Source organism: Sturnira hondurensis, unplaced genomic scaffold, assembly GCF_014824575.4.
Source record: "Sturnira hondurensis isolate 20B ecotype Veracruz unplaced genomic scaffold, ASM1482457v3 Scaffold0004136, whole genome shotgun sequence".
Classification (NCBI taxonomy): Eukaryota; Metazoa; Chordata; class Mammalia; order Chiroptera; family Phyllostomidae; genus Sturnira; species Sturnira hondurensis.
This window is the reverse complement of record NW_028076767.1, coordinates 20579928-20606055: the sequence shown is the minus strand read 5'-3', so window position 1 is coordinate 20606055 and position 26128 is coordinate 20579928. Positions and strand designations below refer to the sequence as shown.

General features: G+C 40.5%; 1 protein-coding gene across 2 annotated transcripts in view; it reads left to right on the top strand.

The window, feature by feature from the left end:
• Positions 1-310: 310 nt before the first annotated feature.
• Positions 311-26128, top strand: part of TRPC4AP (transient receptor potential cation channel subfamily C member 4 associated protein) — a 74549-nt gene continuing 48731 nt past the window's right edge. The window contains exon 1 of one of the 2 annotated variants that reach the window (XM_037043925.1): positions 311-523. In XM_037043925.1, the coding sequence (XP_036899820.1) occupies positions 356-523 (168 nt within the window). In that variant the 5' untranslated portion in view covers positions 311-355. The remainder of the gene's footprint in view (positions 524-26128) is intronic. The other variant, XM_037043924.1, reaches the window with a different exon arrangement.

The window sequence follows — 26128 nt, the reverse complement described above, 5'->3', positions numbered from 1 at the left end:
CTGGCCTAGAGCCCAGGATCTTTTCCAGGCCAGGTGGCTGTAAACTCCCCAAAGAGACAAGAAATGGGAGAGTGCGCACGCAGGCCTCGACCTTGACCTGGGGGATCTCGCCAAGACCTCGACCTCGGATCCAGGATCCTGAAAAACAGCTGGTGCAGAAAAGCCCTCATCCCACCTGCTCTGCTGGAGACCAAGACTACATTTTCCAGCAACCCTCGCGGCGCACACGGTCCCTGCCACGCGGCTTGTGCCTCCGCCGAAGGTCCGCTGGGGGCGCTGCGGAGACCATCTGCTGCCCCGTAGAAATCTCCGCGGCCCTGGGGCCGCTTGCTTCCTGTTTGTCGGACGAGGAGACATGGCGGCGGCGCCGGCGGCTGCTGGGTCTGGGGCCGGCCGAGGGCGATGGGCGGCGGCAACGGTTGCGGCTTGGGGCGGATGGGGCGGCCGGCCGCGGCCCGCTAACATTCTGCTGCAGCTGCGGCAGGGCCAGCTGACCGGCCGGGGCCTGGTCCGAGCCGTGCAGGTACGAAGCCGGCCCGGAGGGGCGGGGCGGACCAGGCGGGAGCTGGCGGGGGGCCGGGGAAGAGGCCTTTCCGGGCCGCCGCAGTGTGGGCGCGACCCCCCTTGGCCCACCGCGAGACCACCCCGTGGGCTGCACGGACGCTGTCAGCCGCGGTGGGGTGGTGGGCAGCGCCCGTGTACAGGCCCCTGGTTAGGGGCCGAGCGGGGCTGGGCTGCAGCAGGCATTAATGGCGTGTAGGAGCCCTGGGCCCATCTCCTGGATCCTGCATTCCCTGCGCCACGTCTACACGTCTGGGGGACCCTGGGCGAGTTTGCTTTAGTCTCTGCGTACTTCGAGTTTCTCCCATGTGAACTGGGCGGCGGGTCATCATTGCAGTCCCCAAACGGTTCTTAGGCTAATCATATGTCATCTTCTCAGGCCCTTTTTGGACCCCCTCCCCTCGTAGGGCCCCATTGTTACTCAGTCACAGCCCCGAATTTGTTTCGTTCACATTACTTTCTTAGTGTGTAATTAAATATTTCTTTGTTGTCTACCCGTTTTTCTCGCCAGTGCCTCACATTAGGCTATGCTACAGCGGGTGCAGGGACTGGATCTGTTTGCCAATGTAGAGCGTCATGGTTAAGAGTGAGAATTCTGGAGAGCAGGCCTTGCTGCTCTCTCTTGCTTGGGCAAGTTCCCTTCTGTGCCTTAGTTTCCCCATTTGTAAAATGTAGATAATAATTAGTAGCCTATCTCTTAAGGTGTTTTGAGGGTCAAAGGAGACAATTGTGCAAAGCATTATGTGCATTTCTGGTGCATAGTAAGGGTAGAAGAGTAATCAGGTAATATTAATGCTATATTTGGTATCTAGTCGTGCCCAATATATGATTGGGTTTTTTTTTTTAATGGACAAGGCTATTGCTTTAGGGTAAAGCAGGACAAATAAACCTAGGCTTCTTCCTCCTTCCCTTCCCCCTCGGTGTTCTCAGAACTTACGTTGTCAATACACCTGTAAAGCATCAGCTTAATTTAAAGACAGTTTTTGCATAAAGAAACTTTTGAAGGACACAGGAGTAAGTAATGAAGTCATTGGTGGGAGTGCGGTGGCAGTTGTGTAGATGGAGGAGAAAATGGAAGTGAGACTTTTCACAGTATAATTATATATGTGTGTTAATCTTGAAACATTTCAGTATTGTGTGATTAAAAGAACAGAATAAAATAAAGATCAGGTGGTCTCTTTGGAGGTTTACAGATGAAGAAGCGATGCTGGTGAGTAGTATTTTCCTGGACATTGGGATACGCATAGATGAGTAACTTTTTCCCCACTGGCATTCTCTGTCTTGAGAAGATCCTGGAAAAAAACTAAAATACCTTACTGAGCTGGGTATTAGGGACAGGCAGAAAGGGAACTAACTCACCTTCACTGATCAGATGCAGTACTTTGGCTGAAGCATTGTGCAAGGTACACAATGTTTTTACTTGATCATCCTTCTTTTGAATTTGGTGTCAGCACTCACCCCTTAAACCAGCTGAGAAAACGAAGGCATAGAAAGGTCAGATAATTTGCCCCTAACCACCATCTCGATAATCCTTTATGTTCTGAGGGTGTTGGGGAGCAGTGGGAGTTCTTTAGCATAATGAATGAGGGAATTTTGGACCCTTACTGTTTTCAATGTTGGAGGACTTGGAATGGGAGGAGCCTGGAGGAGCTCACTGGCCAGAGGCTGCGGGAATATTGGTTTAGGCTGTTTGTTGTGGTGATCAGTAGTTGTATACAGGTGTAGGAGCTACTTCCCATGTTGAAATAGACACATTCATAGAGCTCTAGTGAGGATAAAGTAGGGAGGGAACTTTATCTTTCAAATGTATCCTTTCTTGGTAACTTTCCTTGATATCGTCTTCCTTGCCACACCTCCCTCCTCCTCTGTCCCTCACATTGCAGAATAAATTAGTTCTTCACAGGTATTTCTGGAGCATAGTAAGCATGTCCATTATGGCTTTTGGGATACTGGGAAAGACCAGATTTCAGGGGGAAAAATTTTTAATTGTGCTTAAAAATATATAATGTAAAATTTACCATCTTAATGATTTTAAGTGTACAGTTCAGCAGTGTTAAGTATATTCACATTGCTGTGAAACAGCTTTCCAGAATTTTTTCATTTTACAAATCTGAAATGCGGTGCCCATTAATTAAACAGCTCCCCTTTCTGGCCCTCTCCCCTAGCCTCTGGTAACCAGCCACCATTTATACGACTTTCTATGAATTTGGTTACTTTAGTTACCTCATATAAGTGGATCATTCACTTAGAATAATGTCTTCAAGTTTCACCCATGTTGTAGCATATAACAGGAAATCCTTGGAAAAGACCAGATGTGTGGGATGGACCTGGATTGAACCCTGGTTCTGCCACTAGCTGAGTGACCTACATTATGTTATTTAACCTCAGTTTTCTTATTTCTAAAATGGCAATAACCTCTACCTGATAGTGTTGTTGGGAGGAATAGGTGAAATAATACGTATAAAATGCTTGGAAAGTGTACAGCACATAGTACATATTCATTAAATAGTTGCTGTCAGGCTGTAGCTATTAGACTGGGCTTCTTGAGGGACGTTGTCTTATTTTTCTTAGCATCTGCAGAGGCAGAAGTGGCGCCAGGCACTTGACAGGTACTCAGGTCTCAGTAAATTGTTTGAACTGAAATATGTGCTGTTTATGAGGGCGCAGTCTTCCTTCTGCTCAGTCCTGTTCTGTCTGCATTCCCAGATAGTCCTGTGACTTTAAAGAATTCTGGAATCAGATTACCTAGGTTTGAGTCCCAGCTCGGATGCATGCTTGCTATGTGTCTCTTGGCAAGTTGCTTAATTGCTTTATGTCTCAGTTTGTTCATTTGTAAAATAGGGACAGTCATGGGGACTAACATCCTAAGGTTAGGAACAAGTGAGTTAATACATATAAAGCACCTCAAATCATATCCGAAACACAATGATCATGCTGTAAAGTTTAGTGAATATTGTTTTTAATGAACACTCTATATTCTGATGGATCCTAAAGCTGTATTTCTATCCTGAGTCTTCCTGTTTACTCCAGATGGGTGTATCCAAACAGCTTCTCCAGTTAGATATCTAATGGGTCTCTCCAACTTAATATGTCAAAAATACCTTAGTACTCTTCCACCAAACCTGATCTTCCTCAAGTCTTGCCCAGTTCCCTAAATGGAACTTAAGAGAAGCCTGGAAAAAGACTCCTGGCCACATGGCTTAGAATGGGCCTGTCCTACTTAGATTGTAGTGTGCCTTATTTCCATTTCCCTTTCAATTTGCCCTCTGTCCAGGTAATAAAATATGCTGGCATGATGCTTTAGCATTTACAGAGTCTGTTCATGCTTATCCTCAAAGCACATCAGATCTTAGACATCTCTTGCTTAAAGCCCTCCAAGGCTATCCCATTGCAGTTGGAATCAAATCCAGGTTTCTTACCATGGACGTACAAGACCCTGCATGATCAGTGGGAATTGACGGGAAGGGGTAGACTAGGTCAGTCCTGGACTCCAAGGCAGAGTAATACAGGTCACGTCCAACACCTAGAGATACTCCTTCAGGTACTCCTGGGTCCCGGCGTCCTTGTTCTGGTGTCTAAATGCCAGTCCTTGTTTCCTTGATGATGATTAGCATATCGAAATTACTGTTTTCCTGAGTGTAACTTCATTTTTTCCCCTTAAATGGACTCCACCCTTTAAAAAAATATTTCAGTAGGTACTACTTGTTTTAACTTTATTTTAATAAGCATTAGTATTTGTGCTACCTTAGGGATTTAAGTCAAATATAATCTTTCCTTGCCTGTCAAGGGTAATTTGATACTAAAAAAACTCCTGGATGGGATACATTCTCATAAATTAAAAATGTGAATATTGGGAGTAAAAGACAGAAAACTGTACTTGAAAAATAATTAAATGAAAAAAATAAAATCTCCAAGAAGGCTTAACTACCCCGAAAAAAAATGTGACTGTTACCCTGGCTTGTGTGGCTCAGTTGGTTGGGCGTCATCCTGCTAAGCAGTTGCCGGCTTGATTCCCGGTCAGGGCAATGCCTGGGATATGAGAGGCAGCCAGTGGATGTTTTTCTGCCTCTCTTGCCCTCTCTCTAAAAATAAGTAAGGTCTTTAAAATGCATATGTATAAATGTAAGGAATCTTAACAGGAAGTTTTCATAATCACAGGCTGTAAAATTCACTCCTAATTTTATTGAAACAAAACAAATCCAATTAAAGTTGACACAAGTATTCATGGTTCTCATTTGTCATCAGAGTAACCTAACGGAATTTAACCTTCATTAATTATCCTTTACGATAGCTATTTCCTTGCACTTAATACTTAAGGTATTAGATATCTTAAACTTAGGACTTAATAGACAAGATATACATTGATGTATGTGGAACTCAGCCTTTAATTATTTAAAAAGAAAAGCGTGGTAAAGACAAAATAAGTCAATGAAAACGGAAAACGTCACATTCACCAAACAGGTCGATAGCCCAGGCAGCATGATGTAAGAGATTATCACTGGTATAAACTGTCAAACCACAAGTACTGGGAGAGAAAAACCCGTCCAACACCTGCCAGCAATTCACACTTTGAAGAAGACTGGATGATGGCTCTTTCATCACAGTACTCAGCTGTTCACAAGGAAAACAAAATCCAAATGATAATTTTAAAAGGAGAGTCAATGCCTGTAAGACAGCGTAGAAGTGGTAAAAGCAACTCCTTGTGAAGTTGGATATCTGGAATGTGATTGGGAGGATCTCGGTATCATGAGCCTCATAACAAAACACAGCAGTGCCCTGCCCCACTTTTCACCCCACGTTCCACCCACCCCACCCCCCACCCCCGCCCCGGAGTCAACCACTGTCCACGATGTAGCTGGGGTTTTTTCTGTTTTGTTTTTTGCTTTTACAGGGAAGGGTCCAGGAAATAGGAGAGCCAGTATTTCTTAATAACATGCTTATAAGGCTGTTTACTGACTTTTAAATTTCTGTTCCTCCTCCCCTCCCCTCCCCTTTTTCACCTCCCCTGAGGACATGCTCACTGATAGAGAGGGGAAGAGAGGGAGAGAAACATCAGTGGGTTGCCCCCACGCACACACTGTACTGGGGACCAAACCTGCAACCCAGGCATGTGCCCTGACTGGGAATTGAACTTGCAGCCTTTTGAGTTTATGGGGTGACACTCCAACCACCTGAGCCACACAACAGCCAGGGCACTGATTTTTTAATTTCAGACATTAATATTTTCATCCTCTTGTAGATTAGAATTTAATTCATAGCCACCTGTCATGTTTTGTGCCCATCGTTCTCCTGTTGTAGCTATATTACAGCTTTGGACATTGGTGTTAATTATTTAAATTATGAGAGTGATGATGATATGATTGCTTACAGCAGAGCCATACAGTATCAATGGTTATTTTTATGTTGTATAATTTTTTAAATTTTTCTTTTAGTTAAAATCCACCCATTCTCCCCTGTATCTTAAATCAAGAATAAGTAGTACAGTTAACTCTTTCTGGTGTATAGTTCTATATATAAATTTTGATAAATACATAGTCGTGACCACCACTACAGTTGGGATGTGGAAAATTTCCTCATAGTAGTCAGCCGCTCTCCCACGCCATCTTTGGGCAGTTGCTCATCTGCTTTCTGTCCTGTTACGTCCTTTTACAGATTGTCATAGAAATGGACTCATCCCCATACCCAGGTAGCCTTTTGAGTCTGGCTTTTAAAATTAGAATAGTCATCTTTGGAAATTTACTTTGCTTTTTGTGTCCTCACAATTTATTCCCCAGTTCTAAAACTTTTTTTGTTTGTTTGTTTAGGACATCCTTCTTAGAACTTTCCATCTTTCTGCTGTAGTTTGAGCTACTTGCAGGGATCTGAACAGCTGAATTCTTGGGACTTCCTGTCACCAAATTCACAGCATTTTATTTTTCTCATGTTTTAAATCCTGTTTCCTGAATCCTGTCTTCCTTTGGGGCGGGGGGAGTACATTTTCTAGTAGCTTCCTAAGAAAGAGTACATGGGAGGCAACATTTTTTTTTAAAGTTTGTATGTCCGAAAAGATCTTTTATTCTTTTTTTAAAAGATTTTATTTATTTATCTTTTAGAGGGGAAGGGAAGGAAAGAGGGAGAGAAACATCAATGTATGGTTGCCTCTGGTGTGTCCCTTGCCGGGAACCTGGCCTGCAACCCAGGCACGTGCCCTGACTGGGAATCGAACCATGATAGTCTGGTTCACAGGCCTGTGCTCAATCCACTGAGCTACACCAGCCAGGGCTAAGATCTTTTATTCTTATACTTGTATATTTAGTTTAGTTGGGTATAGATTCTAGATTAGAAGTTATTTTCCCTTAAGTTTTTAATGGTGGAGAGGATCACTTCCTGTCAGAGACGCAGTGCAGAAAGCTGCTGACAAGTTAGAACAACGGGCTATCTTAGTGGCCAAAGTGCCTTGAGACGCTCTGGCTCAGGGCTGTCCACTGCATCCTCCTGATCCTGGAGTTCCCCTTTCTGATTCTCTCTGGCAGAATAAGGAAGTGCTTTTATCCAAGTTTGCTGAGAGGTTTTTAAAATTGTGTAAGGATAGATTAGACATCCAGTCAAGATGGAGGCGCAGGTAAACATGTGGAGGAGTAGGTACCTCCTCATACAACTACAGCAAAAATTATGACTAGACTACATGACAGATGTCACCCGTAATCATCAGAAAATCGAGCTGTATGGAAGTCCAACAGTCAGGGATTTAAAGAAGCCACATTCCTCCGGGTGGTAGGAGGGCCAGAAACATTGAGAGGTATGGAGTGGTGGAGATGCAGAGAGGCGTGGAGACGTGGAACAGGTGGTCCCACATCCACATGTGGGGGATAAAAATTGGGAGGGAGACCCCTCAGAAGTGAGGGATTCCAGCCCTAGACCAGACAACCCAGCCCAGGGTTCCAGCACCAGGAAGATAAGTCCCCGTAACTTCTTGCTGTAAAAGCCTGTGGAGATTGGGGTGGTGGAAGAAACTGCAGGATTTGCAGGAGACTACTCTTAAAGGGCTCGCAAGGGTCTTAGAACTTACGCAGACCCACCCCCTCTGGGATTCTGTACCAGGGCAGCAGCTGGAAGGGCACCAGTGGCACACAGGAAGAAATTGAAGTGACTGGCAACAGGGCAGGTAGTAGGAGACAGCTTCCTCCCAGGCAGAACTGCAGAGGCCGGGCAGTAGCATTGTTTTCTCTGCGCCCTCCTTGACAGAGCCACTGAGCCGTTACATGGTTGCCCTGCCCTGGCGATTGCCTCAGGCTCCTCCCTGTGCAATTTACAGGTTCACTTTTCTACAACAGGCCACGCTACTAACAGAGTCAAAGCAACTTTACGTAATACACAGAAACAAACACAGGGAGGTTACCAAATTGAGGAGACAAAGAAATATGGCCCAAATGAAAGAACAGAACAAAACTCCAGAAAAGAACTAAATGAAATGGAGATAAGCAACCTATCAGATGCAGAGTTCAAAACACTGGTTATCAGGATACTTAAGGAACTCACTGGATACCTCAACAACATAAAAACCCAGTCAAAAATGAAGTTTACATTAAGTGAAGTAAAGAAAAATCTACAGGGAAGTATCATTGGAGGGGATGAAACCAAGAATCAAATCAAAGTTTAGGGACTTAAGAAAAAAGAGTTCAATCGGAACAGTAGGAAGAAAAAAGAATTTGAAAAAACGAGGATAGACTAAGGAGCCTTTGGGACATCTTCAAACAAACCAACAACCAAATCATAGGGGTGCCAGAAGGATAAGAGGAAGAGCAAGAAATTGAAAACTTATTTGAACGAATACTGAAGGAGAACTTCCCTAATTTGGTGAAGGAAGTGGAAATACAAGTCCAGAAAGCACAGAGTTGCAAGTAAGTTGGACCTGAAGAAGGGACCATACCAAGACACATCATAATTAAAATGCCAAAGGTTGAAGATAAAGAATCTTAAAAGCAGCAAGAGAAAAGAAGATAGTTACCTACAAAAGAGTTCCCATAAGACTGTCAGCTGATTTCTCAAAAGAAAGTTTGCAGGCTAGAAGGGACTGGCAAGAAGTATTCAAAGTGATGAAAAGCAGGGACCTATAACCTAGATTACTCCATCCGGCGAAGCTATCATTTAGAATGGAAGGGCAGATACAGTGCTTCCCAGACAAGGTGAAACTAAAGGAGTTCATCATCACCAAGCCATTATTATATGAAAGTTAAAGGGACTTATATAAGAAAAAGATCAAAACTATGAAAAATAAAATGGCAGTCCATTCACAACTATCAACAATTGAATCTAAAAAACTAAGCAGACAAGTCAAGCAGAAACAGTCATAGATATGGAGATCATTTGGAGGGTTATCAGTGGGGAGGAGGGAGGGGGAGAATGGGGGAAAAGGTGCCGTTATTAAGAAGCATAATTGGTAGGTACAAAACAGATATGGAGATGTTAACATCTAGGAAATGGAGTAGCCCAAGAACTTACATACATGACCTATGGACATGGACTAAGGTGGGGGGGCAGGGCGGGATGAATGTTGGAGGGAATGGGAGTACCAGGCAGAAGGGGGCAAAGAGGGAAAATTAGGATAACCTTAATAGCATCAACAAAATATATTTAAAATTTTTACTGGTGTTATTCCATTGTATATAACTATCCAGCGTGACTTTGGGAGAGTCTGTTCCAACTCCCAGGCCTTTGTAGATGACCTGTTTCCCCACCCCTCAACTCCTAAAAGCTTTTTAGGGTTTCTCTCTGACCACTTCTCCCTCCAGCTGTCTCTCCCATGTATTCTGAAGTTTAGCTCTCATACGCATTGATGAGAGTCTTCATTCGCTGTGCCAAATACACAATGTGGAGACACATTAAAATATATGACAACTATAAAATATCATGTCTATTAGCTGACATGAACCCCCTCTGCAAAATTGGTGCAGAATGTTCTCTCAGAGTCTTATTTTTAAAAGACTTTTTGTCTCTTGTGAAGTTTTACTGTCATTGCTTTGGAGAACTTTATGGAATAGGTGAGACTTCGAGTTGGTTCTGAAGAATGAGTAGAATTTGAACAGAGTAGCAGAGAGATTTCTGGCACGAAGACCAACGCTGAGAAAGTCCTCGTAATCGACCGTTAGAAGACTGGGGAAAGCGAAATGCTTGTGTGAGAGAGAAGGTTAGATAGACTGGGAATAGGGTAGAGAAGGTATTTAACATTTATTGAGCATCCACAGTGTGCCACTGCACATTTCAAAAAAACCAACAACTTATTGTTAAATATTTGTCCTATAAAAAACAATATTACAGTAATACAATATTATCATAATAACCATATACCAACTGCCAAACTTAAGATGTGACCAATATAGTTAATGCCCATTTTGTGTCATTCACTCCCCACCAGAGGTGGTAATGTGTTTTGAATAAGTTACATATGCACATGTACAAACAGGTTAGAAAAGTAAGTCTCCCTTGCAAATAGCCCACCACCACCTCTACTAGCTCCTCCGGCTCTACTCCCAGAGGCAGCTGTGGTTATTGGGTTTTTGTGTGGCCTCCAGAGACGTTCTAAACCTAGAAAAGCAAATGTGTGTATATATCTTCTTTTCCTTACGTTATTATCATACTGTGTACACCATTCTGCATCTGGCTTTTTTAAACTTAAAATGTATCTTAGAGATCCTTGCATAATCAACACATACAGATTGTTTTGTTCAAGGAATTAAAGTACTTTTGTGTGGAAATATACCAATAAAAATGCACAAAAATGAGTATACAACTCTGCACAATAACAAAATAACCAACTATGTTGCACCCGCCAGGTCATCTCTTGTGCCACCTGCCGGCCATTCTCTTCTTGCTCTACTCCAAATGGAATTTCTAGTTTGACTTCTCACAGTGCATTCAGTTGTGTCAGTTTTATGCTCCATATAAATAAAATCAAGCAGTATATACAGAGCTGGCCTTCTTTTAGTCAACATTGTTAGGATCATCCATGATAATGTTGAAACTAGTTCATTTTCTGTACTAACAAACCACAACTAATTTATTCTACTTCAGATGAATGTTTGGGAGTTTTCCAGTTTGGGGCTGTTGTAAACGATGCCTAAAGGAACATCTTGTATATGTCTCTAGATTTGTATATGCACAGTTTCTGTTGGGTATATACCTAGAATTGTTGGGTTATAGGATACAGGTTCAGCATCAGTAGCCATTACAGAACAGTTTTCCTAGTGCTTATGCTAATTTACACTCCTGCCAGTAGTGTGTGAGTTCCTGTTGTTCCGAGTTCTTGCCAGCCCACAGTATTGCCAGTCTTTTCACTTGAACTGTTGTCATATTTGTGCACTGGTCTCGTGATCTTAATTTGTGTTTCCCTGATGGCTAATAAAGTTGATCACCTTTTCAGATGTTTATTGGCCATTGGGACACCCTGTTTGGTGGGTTGCCTGTTTAAATCTTTTGCACATTTTTCTGTTTTATTGATTTGAATTTTTTTCATTTTTTTATAGTTTTGCAGATATTTTCTCTCATTTGGTGGCTTACCTTTTCAGTCTCTAGAAAGATCTTTTGATGAACAGAAGTGCTTAATTTTAATACTACTTATGGTATTGCTATTTTCCTTATGTTAGTCCATTTTGTATTAAAAAAAATCTTGGCCTCGTTTGAGGGCATGAAGATATTCTCTTTATCTTTTAGAAGCATTATTGTTTCATCTTTTATATTTAAATATACACTGACTTGGGACTGATTTTGGGGTATGGTATAAGCTTTTCCGTATAGATACCCAGTCTGGCCCCAGGTTATTTATTGAAAAGTCTCTTTCATCCCCCCTCACTTTTTAGTGCCCCCTTTCTCTGTTTTGTGTCTTTTCTGATCCCCTGTGTGTCTATCCTTGTGCTGATACATTGTCTTATTTTCTGTGACTTCTTATGTGTTTCTTTTGTCTATAGTACCGAAGTTTTTGGACTGTAAGATGCACTAGACCATAAGACGCACCTAGGTTTTAGAGGAGGAAAATAGGAAAAAAGTTTTGAAGCAAAAAATGTGGTAAAATATTTAATAACATAAGTAACAGGCCATTGCCCCCCACCCACAGTGAGCCAGGTAAGCTACATTCGGACTATTAGTCGAACCCCCTTCCCCGCCCCCCAAATTTGGGGGGAGTGTGTCTTATAGTCTGAAAAATATGGTATATTGAATAGGAGGAGCTTTTCCTACTTAATATCTTCAAGATTCCTTGGTTTTTCTTGCCCTTTGCCATTTCCGCACACATTTTAGAATGAGCCTTCACAGTTTGACAACAAAATTTTGATTGAGATTGCGTTCAGTATGCAGTGAATGCGGGACATTTATCTTTCTTCCCCTCTCCCTGCCGCTTTCCCTGTTCCTCTTCTCTTTTTCTGTGGCTTGGTCTTCCTTAATTTCTCTTCATAATTTTTTATAATTTTCTATGTAGTGATCTTGCCTGACTTTTGTTAGACTTATACCTAGGCCTTTGACATTTTGTGATGATACTGTAAATAGTGTTTGAAAATTGCATTTTCTAACTGTAGCTGTAATTTAAAAAGACGGATTTTCATGTTGCTCCTATATTGTTAATACATTACCTTTAGATTCTTTTGGATTATGTATATATACAGTCATCTGTGAATCTTCGATTTCTTTTTTTTGCTTAACTGTGCTGCTGATGCAGGGAGTTGAAATGGTATGTTCCTGATCTTCAGGGAAAGCCTGAAGCAGTTCTCCATTAAGTGTGATGTTTGCTGAGGGTTTTCTGTGGGTACCGGTATTAGCTCCCTTGTTTTCAGAGTTTATGAGTTCATTATGAATGAATGTTGAGTTTTATTAAAATGCTTTTCTACATCGATTAAAAGGTTCATATAATTGTTCTCCTTTGTTGTTAATGTGATGAGTTACACTAAGTAAAATTTTCAAATGTTAAACCAAACCTGAATTTCTGATACAAGTTTCCAACCTTTTTATAGATTGCTAAATTTGACCCACAGGTTTTATCCGTTTTTTTTTTTAATGTACATGAGTGAGAATGGTCTGTATTTTTCCTTTCAGCAGGTTTGGGGCATCAGGTTTATGCTGGCCATTGGTCATGGCTTTAGTTGCGCCCCACAAGTTTTGAGATGTAGCACTGTTCACTATCATTCATTTCAGAATGTTTTCAAATTTCATCTCAGAATTCTTTGTCCCATGCACTTTTTCAAAGTGTATTTAATTTCTAAACATTGGGTTTTATAGTTATCTTTCTCTTACAGCTTTGGGTTAATTGCACTGTAGTCAGAGAACATAATCTGTATTTTGATTCTTTTAAATATGCTGATGTTTGCTCTATAGCTTAGTGACTGGCCATTTTGTAAATGTTCTCTGGGTACTTGGAAAGAATGTATAGAGAGCAGTTATTACATGTAGTGCTGTAGATTGTCAATTATGTTTTGTTTATCTTCTTCTTTTAAGTATATTTTATTGATTATGCTATTACACTTGTCCCATTTTTCTTTCTTTCTCTGTTTTACTCCCCCTCCACCCTGCACATCCCTCCCACCAGCATGTCCCCACCTTAGTTCATGTCCATGAGTCGTACGTATAAGTTCTTTGGCTTCTGCATTTCCTATACTGTTCTTAACCTCCTCCTGTCTATTTTGTACCTACCATTTACACTTCTGATTCTGTGTACCTTTTTCCCCATTCCTCCTCTCCTCGTCCCCACTGATAACCCTCCATGTAATATCTATTACTGTGATTCTGTTCCTGTTCTAGTTGCTTAGTTTGTTTTTTTAGGTTCAGTTGATAGTTGTGAGTTTGTTATCATTTTAGTGTTCATAGTTTTGATCATCTTTTTCTTAGATAAGTCCCTTTAACATTTCATGTAATAAGGGCTTGGTGATGATGAACTCCTTTAACTTTATCTTACCTGGGAAGCACTTTATCTGACCTCCCATTCTAAATGATAGTTTTGCTGGATAGAGAACTTGGAATACTTTTTTCCAGCCCCTTCTTGTCTGCAAGATTTCTTTTGAGAAATCAGCTGATAGTCTTATGGGAACTTCTTTGTAGGTAACTGTCTCCTCTCCTCTTGCTGCTTTTAAGATTCTCTCCTTATTTTTAATCTTGGGTAATGTAATTATGAGGTACCTTGGTGTGTGCTTCCTTGGGTCCAACTTCTTTGGGACTCTGAGCTTCCTGGACTTCCTGGAAGCCTGTTTCCTTGGCCAGATTGGAGAAGTTCTCCTTCATTAATTATTCAAATAAATTTTCAATTTCTTGTTCTTCCTCTTTTCCTTCTGGCACCCCTAATACTTAGAGGTTGGAATGTTTAAAGTTGTCCTGGAAATTCCTAAGCCTCTCCTCATTTTATGAATTCTTGTTTTTTCATTCTGTTCTAGTTAAATGTTCATTTCTTCCTTCTGCTCCAAATCATTGATTTGAGTCCTGGTTTCCTTCCCGTCACTGTTGGGTCCCTGTATATATTTTTTTATTTCACTTTGCATAGCCTTCACTGCCTCCTCTATTTTGCAACCATATTCAGCCATTTCTGTGAGCATCCTGATTACCAGAGTTTTGAACTGTGCATCTGATAGGTTGGATGTCTCTTTGTTGCTTAGTTGTTTTTGGAGCTTTGATCTGTGTTTTTCATTGGCCATATTTCTTTGTCTCAGCGCACTTGTTATGTAGTAAGGGGCGGAGCCTTAGGTATTCACCAGGGCGAAGCAACCCACCTTGCTTTGTGGTGGTGCTGTATGTAGGGGACTGGTCAAAGGGAACAGTGCCACTTGCTCATGTCTCAGCAGGCTTTCAGTCAGTTCCCCCACTACCCACAAACCTTCTGCTTGGTAGTGGGCTTGTGTATGTTCTAGGACCCTGTGGGTCTCTCCCATGAACTCTCGTGTGAGACTGGGAGTTTCTCCCACCTCCGCAAGCCCCATAGGTTTTTATAGCCAGAGGTTTTGAGGCTTGCTCTTCCTGTACTGGAATCCTGAATTGTGCAGTCTGTCTCTTTCCCCAGTTGTTCGTCCCAGCTTATCAGCAAACGTGGGACCATCGGTCTGCCAGCTGCCACTCTGCCAGGGTGTCCTCTCCACCCTGGCTGCCTGTCTCAGTCCCTCCTACCAGTCTGTATGAATGTGTCTTCTTTAACTCCCTGGTTGTCGGACTTCCATACAGTTTGATTTTTCTGGCAGTTCTGGTTATTTTTTGTTCTTAAATTAGTTGTTATCTTTCTTTTGGTTACGAGGAGGCAAAGTGTACCTACCTATGCCTTTGTCTTCAATTTTGTGTATTTTCAATATCCTTACTAATTTTGTATCTACATATATCAACTTCTGAGAGAAATTATGATTGTGAATTTGCCTGGGCTTTTTTTTAGCCCTGTCAGTTTTTGCTTTATGCGTGTTGAAGGTGTTTATTCAGCACATTGAAATTTAGAACTGTTACAATGCCCTGGCTGACCTTTCTGCCCTTACAGAGCATCTTTATCTCTGGTAATACTTTTTGCTTTAAGTTTCTTACATTGATTTTAGAAACATTTATACCACCTTATTTTTGGTTTGTGTTTATGTTGTGTATTTACAGTTATAAAATGTTGCTTTTTAAAAAACAGCTTTATGGAGGTATAACTTATATACCAAAAAATGTACCCATTGTAAGTATACAATTTAATGCTTTTTAGCAAATTTATTGAGTTAAGCAAACATCACCAGATATTTTAGAACATTTTCATTACTCTAAAAATTATGCCTATAATTTAGTATTTTTTTTAAATCATGGATGTGAGGGTGATCTGGGTATGACATCTGTCACCCCATTGATCGCCAAGGTTGAAATCATTTTTATTTTTCAGTTATAGTAGACATACATTATTATCTTAGTTTCAGATGTACACCCCAGTGATTAGACATTACATAACTTACTAAGTGATCATGCCAATAAATCTCTCGCCCATCTGACACCATACATGAATATTATTGACTATATTCCCTGTACTGTACTTTTCATCCTCGTGACTATTTTGTAACTTCCAATTTGTACTTAATCCCTTAACCTTTTTTTTTCCATCCCCCCAAACCCCACTTCCATCTGGCAGTCATCAAAATGTTCTCCATATCTATGAGTCTGTTTCTGTTCTACTTGTTCATTTATTTTGGTTTTTTAGATTCAATTGTTGATACATATGTATTTATTGCCATTTTATTGTTTGTATTTTTTATCTTTTTCTTCCTCTTCCTAAAGAAGACACTTCAACATTTCATATAATACTGTTTTGGTGGTGATCAACTCCTTTAGCTTTTTCTTGTCTGGGAAGCTCTTTATCTGTCTTTTAACTCTAAATGATAGCTTTGCTGGGTAGAGTAATCCTGGTTGTAGGGCCTTGCTTTTCATCACTTTGAGTGATTCTTGCCAGTCCCTTCTGGCCTGTAGAGTTTCTGTTGAGAAATCAGCTGACAGTCTTACGGGAGCTCCCTCATAGGTAAGAGAAATGGCTTTTTTTCTCTTGCTGCTTTTAAGATTCTCTGTTTGTCCTTAACCTTTGGCATTTTAATTATAATGTGTCTTCGTGTAGGCCTCTTTGGGTTCATCTTGTTTGGGGTCCTGTGCTTCCTGAACTTGTATGTCTATTTCCTTCACTAAGTTAGAGAAGTTTTGTCACTTTTTTTCAAATAGGTTTTCAATTTTTTTGCTGTCTCCTTCCAACAACCCCATGATGTGAATGTTGGCACGCTTGAAGCTGTCCCAGAGGCTTCTTATACGATCCTCATTTTTTAAATTCTTTTTTTCTTTGCTGTTCTGACTGCGTGTTAGTGACTTCCTTATCTTCCAAATCTCTTACTTGATCCTCTGCTTCATCTGCTCTACTGTCAATTCCCATAATGTATTCATTTCAGTTAGTGTATTCTTCATTTCTGATTTGTTCTTTTTTGTTTTCTTTTTAAAGATCTTATGTATTTATTTTTTAGAGAGAGGGGAAGGGAGGGAGAAATAGAGCAAAAACATCAGTGTGTGGTTGCCCCTTACATGCCCCCAACTGGGGCCTGGCTCGCAACCCAGGCATGTGCCCTGACTGGGAATCGAACCAGTGACCCTTTGGTTTGCCTGTGCTCAATCCACTGAGCTACACCAGCCAGGGCTTGTTCTTTTTTGTTTTCTCTCTGTGTTTTATATTTCCTGTGTCTCTGTTGAAGTTCTAACAGCTTTATTGAGATATAATTCACATTCTACACAAGTCAGCCATCTGAAGTGTACAAGTCAGTGTTTTTTACTGCGTACACGAGTTATGCAGCTGTCATCACACTCAATTTTGTGTGGGTGTAGGACATTTCATCACCCTTAAAGAAACACCCTGTCCAGTTAGTAATCACTCCTCAGTACCCCTCACCATCCCATCACCTTCTTTCACCCCGAGACAGCCACTAATCCACCTTTTGTCTTTATGGATTTACAATCAATTCTGGGCATTTCATGTTAATAGAATCAAGCAAAATGTGGCTTTTTGGCCCTGGCTGGTGTAGCTCAGTGGATTGAGTGCAGGCCTGTGAACCATACGATCACAGTTCAATTCCCAGTCAGGACACATGCCTGGGTTGCAGGCCAGTTCCCAGCGGGGGACTCGAGAGAGGCAACCATACACTGATATTTCCCTCCTTCTTCCTTTCCCCTCTAAAGATAAGTAAATACATCTTTAAAAATAAGTAAATAAACAAATAAAATTTTAAAAAAAGAATAACCTTTAAAGAAAAATGTGGCTTTTTGTGGCTGACTTCTTTCACTTTATACAATGTTCTCAAGATTTGTCCATGTTGTAGCAAGTATTAGTATTTTATTCCTTTTTATTGCCAAATAATATACCATTATATGTGTTTATTATGTATATTTTATTCATTCATCAGTTGATAGACTTGGGTTTTTTCTTTCACTTTTGTGTTATTATGAATAATGCTGCTTTGAATATTTGTGTACAGGGTTTTACGTGGACATCTGTTTTCATTTCTTTGGCTTTCTACATAGGAGTGAGATTGCTGGGTCATGTGACCCATTTAACTTTTAAAAGTTAAATTCTCCATTTAACTTTGTGGGAAACTGCCAAACTCTTTTTTCAACATGCCTGTACCATTTTACATTCCCACTAGTAATTTATGAGGGTTCCAATTTCCCCACACCCTCATCAATACTTGCTATTATCTGTCTTTTTAATTATAGCCACCCTAGTAGGTAAAAAGTGGTATCTCATTTAAGATTTGATTTGCATTTTCCTGATGACTAACGATGCCGAGCATCTTCTCCTGTGCTTATTGGATGTCTGTGTGTCTACTTTGGGAAAGTGCAAATTCAGAGACTTTCCATTCTTGAAGTTATTAACTAGATATCTTTAGTGGATACAGGTTTATCAGCATAGGTATTTCTCTTCATACTAGTTTTGATCATTTGTGTCTTAAAGGAATAGTCTGTTTAAGAGGTAGGTGATTTTCAAGCCACTGTGCCGTGAGAATTTATAAAACATGCAATACCTAACTATTTAGTTGGGGACACTGACCTTTTTTCCTTTAGATTTTCAAATAAAAGAATGACATAGCACAATCGCTGTCCAGTGTGAATGAATCAAAATTGTAGCTATTCTTGTCAGATCCACAAAATATATAATATTTTGGTGTGCCACAGAATTTTAGTAGTTAGTTTATATGTGCATTGAGATGAAAAAGGTTGAAAGTCAGTGATCTAGGTAATCAAATTTGTGGGCATAGTCAGTCATAATATTCTCTATTATCCTTTTAATGGCCAAGGGATCAGTAATACTGAGCCATCTTATGTTTCCTTTTTTAAAAAAATTGTGGCAGCCCTGGCCAGTTTGGCTCTGTTGGGTTTGGCACTGTACTGCAGACCGAGGGGTTGCTGGTCTGATTCCTGGGTGGGGCACGTGCCTGGGTTGTGGATTAGGTCCCCAGTCAGGGCAGGTGCAGGAGGCAGGGATCAGTGTTTCTCTCTCATCTCGATGTTTCTCTCCTTTCTTTTCTCTTTCCCTTCCCCTGTCTTTGGAACCAATAAAATAATTTTATTTTTTAATTGTGGTATCCTGGGCCTGTGTGGCTCAGTTGATTGGAGCGTCGTCCCATAACAAAAGGTTGTGGTTTCCATTCCTGGTCAGCGCATCTACCTAGGTTGCAGGTTGGTCCCTGTTCTGGGTGTGTATGATGCATGTAGGCGGGGTCAGGGGGCACATGCGCGGGGCAGGGGAGGTTGGTGACAACCAAACGATGCTTATTTCTCACGTCAGTGCCTCTCTCTCCCTATCTCTCTAAAAGCCATGAGAAAATGTCCTTCAGTGAGCGTGAAATAAATAAATACAAAACTGGTAAAATAAAGTAAGTTTACCATCTGGCTTCTTTCAGGGCTTGTCTCTCGGATTTTCTCTGGTTTGGATATGATATGTGTAGAGGTAACTGTTTATCCTACTTGGTGTTTCCTGAATTTTCTGGATCTGTGGTTTGGTGTCATTAATTTTGGAAAATTCTCAGGCATTTTATTCTCACTCAAAGTGTCAATTTTATTTATCAGAATCTTCTGTGTTTGGCAGCTTGTAACATCACTAAACACATGCATAGAAACATGAAAGTGTCCACAACAGGATTCTTTCCTTGATCAAAATTCCAACCAAGTTAAAATGAGAGGTACAAGGGAATAAGAAGCATAAATGGTTGGCACAGAGTAGATGGGGGAAGGTTGAGAATAGTATAGGAAATGGAGAATCCAAAGAACTTGTATGTACAACCCATGGGCATGAACTAAAGTAGGGGAATGCTGGTGGGGCAGGGGCTCAGAGAGGAGGGGAATTAAGGGGAGAAAAAAGGGGGACAACTGTAATAGCATCATCATAAAATACATGTTTTAAAAAAAGGGTTCAGTTTTCTTTCCACTAAGATTTACTTTATAGCTGTGTTGTCCAGATGTGCAGCGTTTTTGTGTATGGAAGGTACAGAGGTACCGCTTTGGAAGACAGAGAAGCTGTTGGTTTGGCAGTGCACTGGCAGTGCCCTTGGAATAGTTTGTGGGACCTTTACTGGAACTCTAAACATCTGACGGACTCAGATGGAAAAGGTTGAAAATCAAAGATCTAGGTAATCAGATTTGTGGCATATAATTACCCATAAAATTCCTTACTTATCCCTTTAATGTCCAAGGGATCGGTAGTGATGGCCCCTCTTTTGGATGGCTTTGTAAGGTTCTTTGCCAATCATTATCCTCCTAAGCCCTCAGAATCTTTTACACAACTTTATTCCCTTTTGTGTTCTGTTAGGATACAGCTCTGGTTCGGGGAGTGTTATGACATTTCAATTATACATTCCAAGAATGGCATGTTCAAGTTAATTAGTTAAGATTCTGGGCCTTGTCCTGGATATCAATGATTTTCTTGCAGAAAAAGGAGAAAAATGCATGTTTTCTCTTTCCCTGCTGGTGAATTTGGGCACTGCACCACGAGTCATGTAGAGTCATCTTGTTTTTATTCTAAAGATTAAATTATGGAGACTTCCGCCAAGATGGAGGCATAGTGGAAACACTGTGCCTTCTCTCACAACCAAGTTTGAATACAACTAAGGTTTGGAGAAACAAAGACACAGCCAAAGGACAGAAAATTGAATTATACGGAAGTCCGAATACATCTAACCGTTCAAGGCGGACGGTAAGAGGGGTGGAGCCAGCAGCGAGCAGGGTCAGGCAGGCCAGATCCCTGGACCTAGGCGCGCAGGTAGCCCAGAACCAGTTGGGGTGTGGAGCAGACTGACGGCGGTCGCACATTCGCACAGTGGGATGGACTGCGCGGGCCCCGGGGGGTGAGGGCTGGCGGCGGTGGCACACTCGCATGCAGTGGGCCCGGTGACAGTGGCAGCTGCAGCACCAGTGGAGCCCGTGGCGGTAGGCACAGGCGGGACGCCATAGTTCCTCTTTGACCCCGCCCCCACATACAACGTCACAACCCAGCGACTTAGTTGCCCTGCTCTAGTGAACACCTTAGGGCTCCGATCCTGCTACAGAACAGGCACAAACAGCCCAAAAGATGGTGCAAGAAGAACTCAAAGTCCCAGAGCCAATAACTCTAAGCGACCAACAGATTGCCAGGCTCTAAGAAGCACAATTCAAGGCACTGTTTATCAGGATGCTAACAGAACTGGTTGATTATAGTCACAAATTAGAGGAACATATGAAGGCTAAACTAATTGAAATGAAGGGAGATGCACAGGAAACCAATAGTGATGGAAAGGAAACGGGGACACAAATCAATGGAATGGACCAGAAGGAAGAACAAAACATCCAACCAGAAAGGAATGAAGAAATGAGAATTCAAAAAAATGAGGAGAGGCTTAGGAACCTCCAGGACATCTTTAAACGTTCCAACATCCGAATTATAGGGGTACCAGAAGGGGGAAAGAAACAGCCACGAGTGGAAAACGTATTTGAACAAATAATAAAGGAGAACTTCCCCAGTCTGGCAAAGGAAATAGACTTCCAGGAAATCCAGGAAGCTCAGAGAGTGCCAAAGAAGTTGGACCCAAGAAGGAACACACCAAGGCACATCATAATTACATTAGCCAAGACCAAAATGAAGGAGAGAATCCTAGAAGCAGCAAGGGATAAGGGGACAGTCACCTACAAAGGAGTACCCATCAGACTGTCAGCGGATTTCTCAAAAGGGACCTTACAGGCAAGAAGGGGCTGGAAAGAAGTATTCCAAGTCATGAAATCCAAAGACCTACAGCCAAGATTGCTTTATCCAGCAAAACTTTCATTTAGAATGGAAGGACAGATAAAGTGCTTCTCAGATAAGGTCAAGTTAAAGAAGTTCATCATCACCAAGCCCTTATTATATGAAATGCTAAAGGGACTTACCTAAGAAAAAGAAGATGAAAAATATGAACAGTGAAAGGACAGCAAACTCACAGTTATTAACAACCACACCTAAAACAAAAGCAAACCAGGAGGACAGCTAGATCAGGAGTGGAACCATAGAAATGAAGAACACATGGAGGGTTAGAAACAGGGGGGTGGGAGGGGGAGAAGGGGGGAGAAGGCACAGAAAATAGCATACACAGTAGGTAGAAAATAGATACGGGGGAGGGCAAGAATAGTGGGGGAAATATAGAATCTAAAGAACTTGAGACGTGGTTATAAACTAAGGGGGGGAGAATGGTGGGGGAGGGAGTGTGCGGGTGGAGGGGAATGAAGAGGGAATAGAACAACTGTAATGGTATAATCAATAAAATATATTAAAAAATAAAAAATAAAGATTAAATTATATCTGAAGAGGACAATTCGGCATTGTGCAGAGTCGTCTCCGGGTGAAAAGTTTTTCTTCATTAAGATCTATTATCTGAAGAGAAGATAATTACTGTTGTCTCCATATGACTTTATCTTTTGTTAAATCTCTTAATTTTTTATATCAGTAGCAAGAAAATAATTTTTACATGTAGAACTTGTCATTATTTCGATGTAAAAGGGAGTCTGATTACCAGCATACTTTTGAATGGGGGTAACAGCAGTTACTGTGGTTGGTTGGCTTATAAATGATTTTATGTTAGGGGTCATCACAGCAAATCTATGGGGTGAACCTTTACATCCAGAAAAGACAACCTCAAGGCAGCACATGGTTTGGACACAGAGATTTGGTGAGATAAAGCTGTGTACTTGCTTTTGGAGATCAAAAGTTCTTATTCTGTAATGAATCTCACATAAAATACAGTAAAGCTCAGCTATTTTTATTTCAAGTCTTTCAGTACATAAATTTATTTAACAAAAGTTCAATGTGAAAATGTACACGACTCGATTTTTATATTGTAGTAAAATAGGAGATATGGAATCAGTGGGTTTCTCTGGTGAACACGGCCATTCTTCATTCTTGTTCCAAGGCTTCTAACATGATGATACTATTGTTTCGTATCACCACCATTCCAGTACTGTTCTGTTGCCATCTCATGTGTTCATCTATTGCAAGATTCATAAAGGGGTCAAATCCCCACCAGATTTCTTGGACATGTCTGCCACCATTTAATTTCTTCTTGTCTGTAAGTTTTTTTTAGCTCAGGGGTGGTGAGCTTTGCCTATGGTGTCTATTCAGCGAGCTCAAAGATACCTCCAAAAGGAATTCTTCACCTCTTAACACTCACCTCTTTTTTCTTCTCTCATTCCAATTACACAATTACACATATATTATAGTCTTTATAATTGTCTCAAATTTTTAGATATTCTGTTCTGGGTTGGGTTTTTTGCCAGGAAGCAGTTCATTTTTTTTTTCTCTCTTTGTATTTCAGTTTGGGAAGTTTTTATTGACATATCTTCAGGAGTGATAATTCTTTCCTTGGCCATGCATGTCTGTCTACTGATGAGCCTATCAAAGGCATTCTTCATTTCTCATGTATTTTTTACTTTTTAGCCCTTTATTTATTTATTTATTTTAGCTTTATTGATTTTTAGAGAGAAGAAGTATGAGAGAGAGAGATGAGCATCAATTTGTTGTTCCACTTATTTATGCATTCACTGGTTGATTCTTCTATGGGCGCCCTGACCGGAGATCAAACCCACAGCTTTGGCATATTGGGACAGTGCTCTAACCAGCGGAGCTGCCCAGCCAAAGGCCCATTGTTTATGTTTTAACTAGGCTATTTGTCTTTATTATTGAGTTATAAGAGTTCTTATATTGTCTGGATATTAGACCCTCATCAGACCCTTATTGATGATTTACAAATCTTTTCTCCCGTTCTGTGGATTGTCTTTTCACTTTCTTTGTAGTGTCCTTTACAGTGCAATTACTTTTAATATTATAGAAGTTTAGTTTATTTCCTTTGGCTGCATATGCTTTAGGTGTCATTTGTGAGACCATTGCTTAATCTAAGGTTATGAAGTTTATACTGTGTTTTCTTCTCACAGTTTTAGCCCTTACATTTAGGGGTTTGATTTTGATTTTTTTTTTAATTTAAATGATGTGAAAAAGGGGGTCCATTTTCATTCTTTTACTTATGGATGCCAGTTGTCCCAGACACATTGTATAAAGAACTTTTTTCTTCACTGAATTGCCTTGCACAATTGTCAAAAACCCATAAATGTTAAGTGCTTGTTTTTGGAGTCTCAGTCCAATTACTCCGTAGACAATTGATCTAAGTGTCTACATGTAGGCCAGTCACAGTCTTATTATAAACTTGGAAATCAGGAAGTGTGACTTTTTCCCAACTTCATTCTTCTTTTTCAAGGTTATTTTGGCTATCCTGAGTCCCTTATATTTCTATGTGAATTGTAGGGTTTGCTTGTCAATTTCTGCAGGGGGCCAGCTTGGATTTTGATAGGAACTACATTGAATCAGTATGGGGAGTATTGCCATATTAGCAATGTTAAGTCTTCCAGTCCATGAACATTGATGTCTTTCCACTTACTTAGGCCTTCTTCCTTTTGTTAACTTTACTCCTAAGTATTTTGTTCTTATTAATGCTATTATAGGTGAAGTTGTTTTCTAAGTTGTGTTTTTGTGTTGTTCATTGCAAGTGTATAGAAATTCATCTGATTTTTGTATATTGATTTTGTATCCTGCAGTCTGCTGAACTTATTAGCTTTAATAGTTTGTATGTGTTCCCTAATATACAGCGTGGGACAGAAATAGGTTTAAGTTGTACATGAAACACAGTTTATTCTTGTATTATTATTTGTTACTGTATTATTTTCCATATGAACAACTGTAAACCTACTTTGCCCCACTCTGTATTCTCTATACAAGGTCATGCATGCCATCTGCAAAAATAGTTTTGCTTTTCCTTTTCAATCCAGATGCCTTTATTTCTTTTTCTTATCTAATTGCCCTGGCTAGAATTTCTACTTCAATGTTAAATAGAAGTGGTGAGAGTCAACATCCTTGTCTTTTTACTGATCTTAGTGGTAAGGCATTTAGGCTTTCACCATTAATTATGATAATAACTATGGCTTTTTGGTAAATAACCCTTTATCAGATTAATTACATTGATCAATTGTTGTAGTTTGAACCAGCTTTACCTTCCCAGGATGTATCTTGCTTGGTCTTGACGTTTAATTGTTAGTATTTTCCTGGGGATTATGTCTGGTCTCATAAGAGACATTAGTCTGTAGTTTCCTTGTGATGTCTATGTCTGATTTTGGTGTCAGGGTAATACTGGCCTCATAGAGTGAGTTGGGAAGTATTCCCTTGTATTTAATAGAAGGATCTGGACTTGAGCTTTTTGTGGTGGGTAGCTCTTTGTTTTCTATTGAATCACTAATTTGATCTCTTGTGGGCCATGAGATGTTCTGTTTTTTTTCCTTGAGTCAGTTTCTTTTGTTTGCATCTTTCTAGGAATTTGGCTGTTTTACCTAAGTTATCTATTTTGTTGGCATACAGTTGTTTCTAGTACTCACTAATAAACTTTATTGCAGTAAGGTTGGTGGTAGTAATGTCCTTTCTTTCATTCCTGAATTTAGTGATTTGAGTCAGTGTAAGTTGGTCAGTGTAATAAATAAAGCGGGTTTTTTTTGTGGCTCTATTCAAAGAACCAACTTTTGATTTCATTGATTTTTCTGTATTATTTTTCTGTTTGACAATTTTGCAGTAATCTTTTTTATTTCCTTGTGCTTGCTTTGTGTTTGGTTTACTCCTTTTTTTCCTAGTTTCTCATGGTGGAAGTTTGAGTAAGTGATCTGAGATCACTCTCCCTTTTTAACATATAAACATTTACAGCTATAAATTTGTCTGTTTTGGGGACTTAACACTGCTTTTGCTAAGTCCCATAAAATGATGTTCGTTTTCTTTGATTTCCTTTCAAGGAAAGGAAAGAGGTTTGTCCATTGTTTTCAGACTTGGATTGATTTGAGCTTACTCGATGGTATGAAGTTGGTAATATTCGATCATTTTTTACCTATGGAAATTGGAATTTTCCATGTTAAAAACATTACCTCCCATTCCCCTAGTATTATCTTATTTGTACAGTTAAACAAAATGTGCTCAGGAAGGATAATGGGACTTGTCTAGGTTGTTAGGACTGATGTGTCAGGATAGACTAAGACATTATTGAAGACCTGCACATCCTATAATAACAGTTACAGGGAACTTCTGGTCTGATTGAGGGACAGGTGCACATGAAAATAATTGACATCCAGCCCCAGATAATGGTTGTCTCACTAGTGTTAGTGGAAATTGTGCCACAATTGATTAATGTACCTGTTATTAAACTAATGCCTGGAATTCTTTGAGAGGAAGAAGGCATGCACGACAAGCAACAACTTGGCACCCTCCAAAGGAGCTTGTACTCCACAGGAGGAGGTGAAGAAATGAACTGTTAACTATGGTACAGGAGGATAAATGTTAGATAAGGGCCCAGCAGAAGGGCACCTACTTGCTCTTTTAGAAAGAAGAGGTGAAGGCCAATCAAGGAAAATTTGGGGTCATTTGGTTTGCATTTTGGAGATGGAGAAGGAACTTCCAGATAGAAAAGACAGGGAGAGGGCATTTTAGGGGAAGAACATGTGCAGAGGGGCACAGTGAGAGAATATATTTATTTGGCACCTAGAGTGTGCATTGGGAAATGGA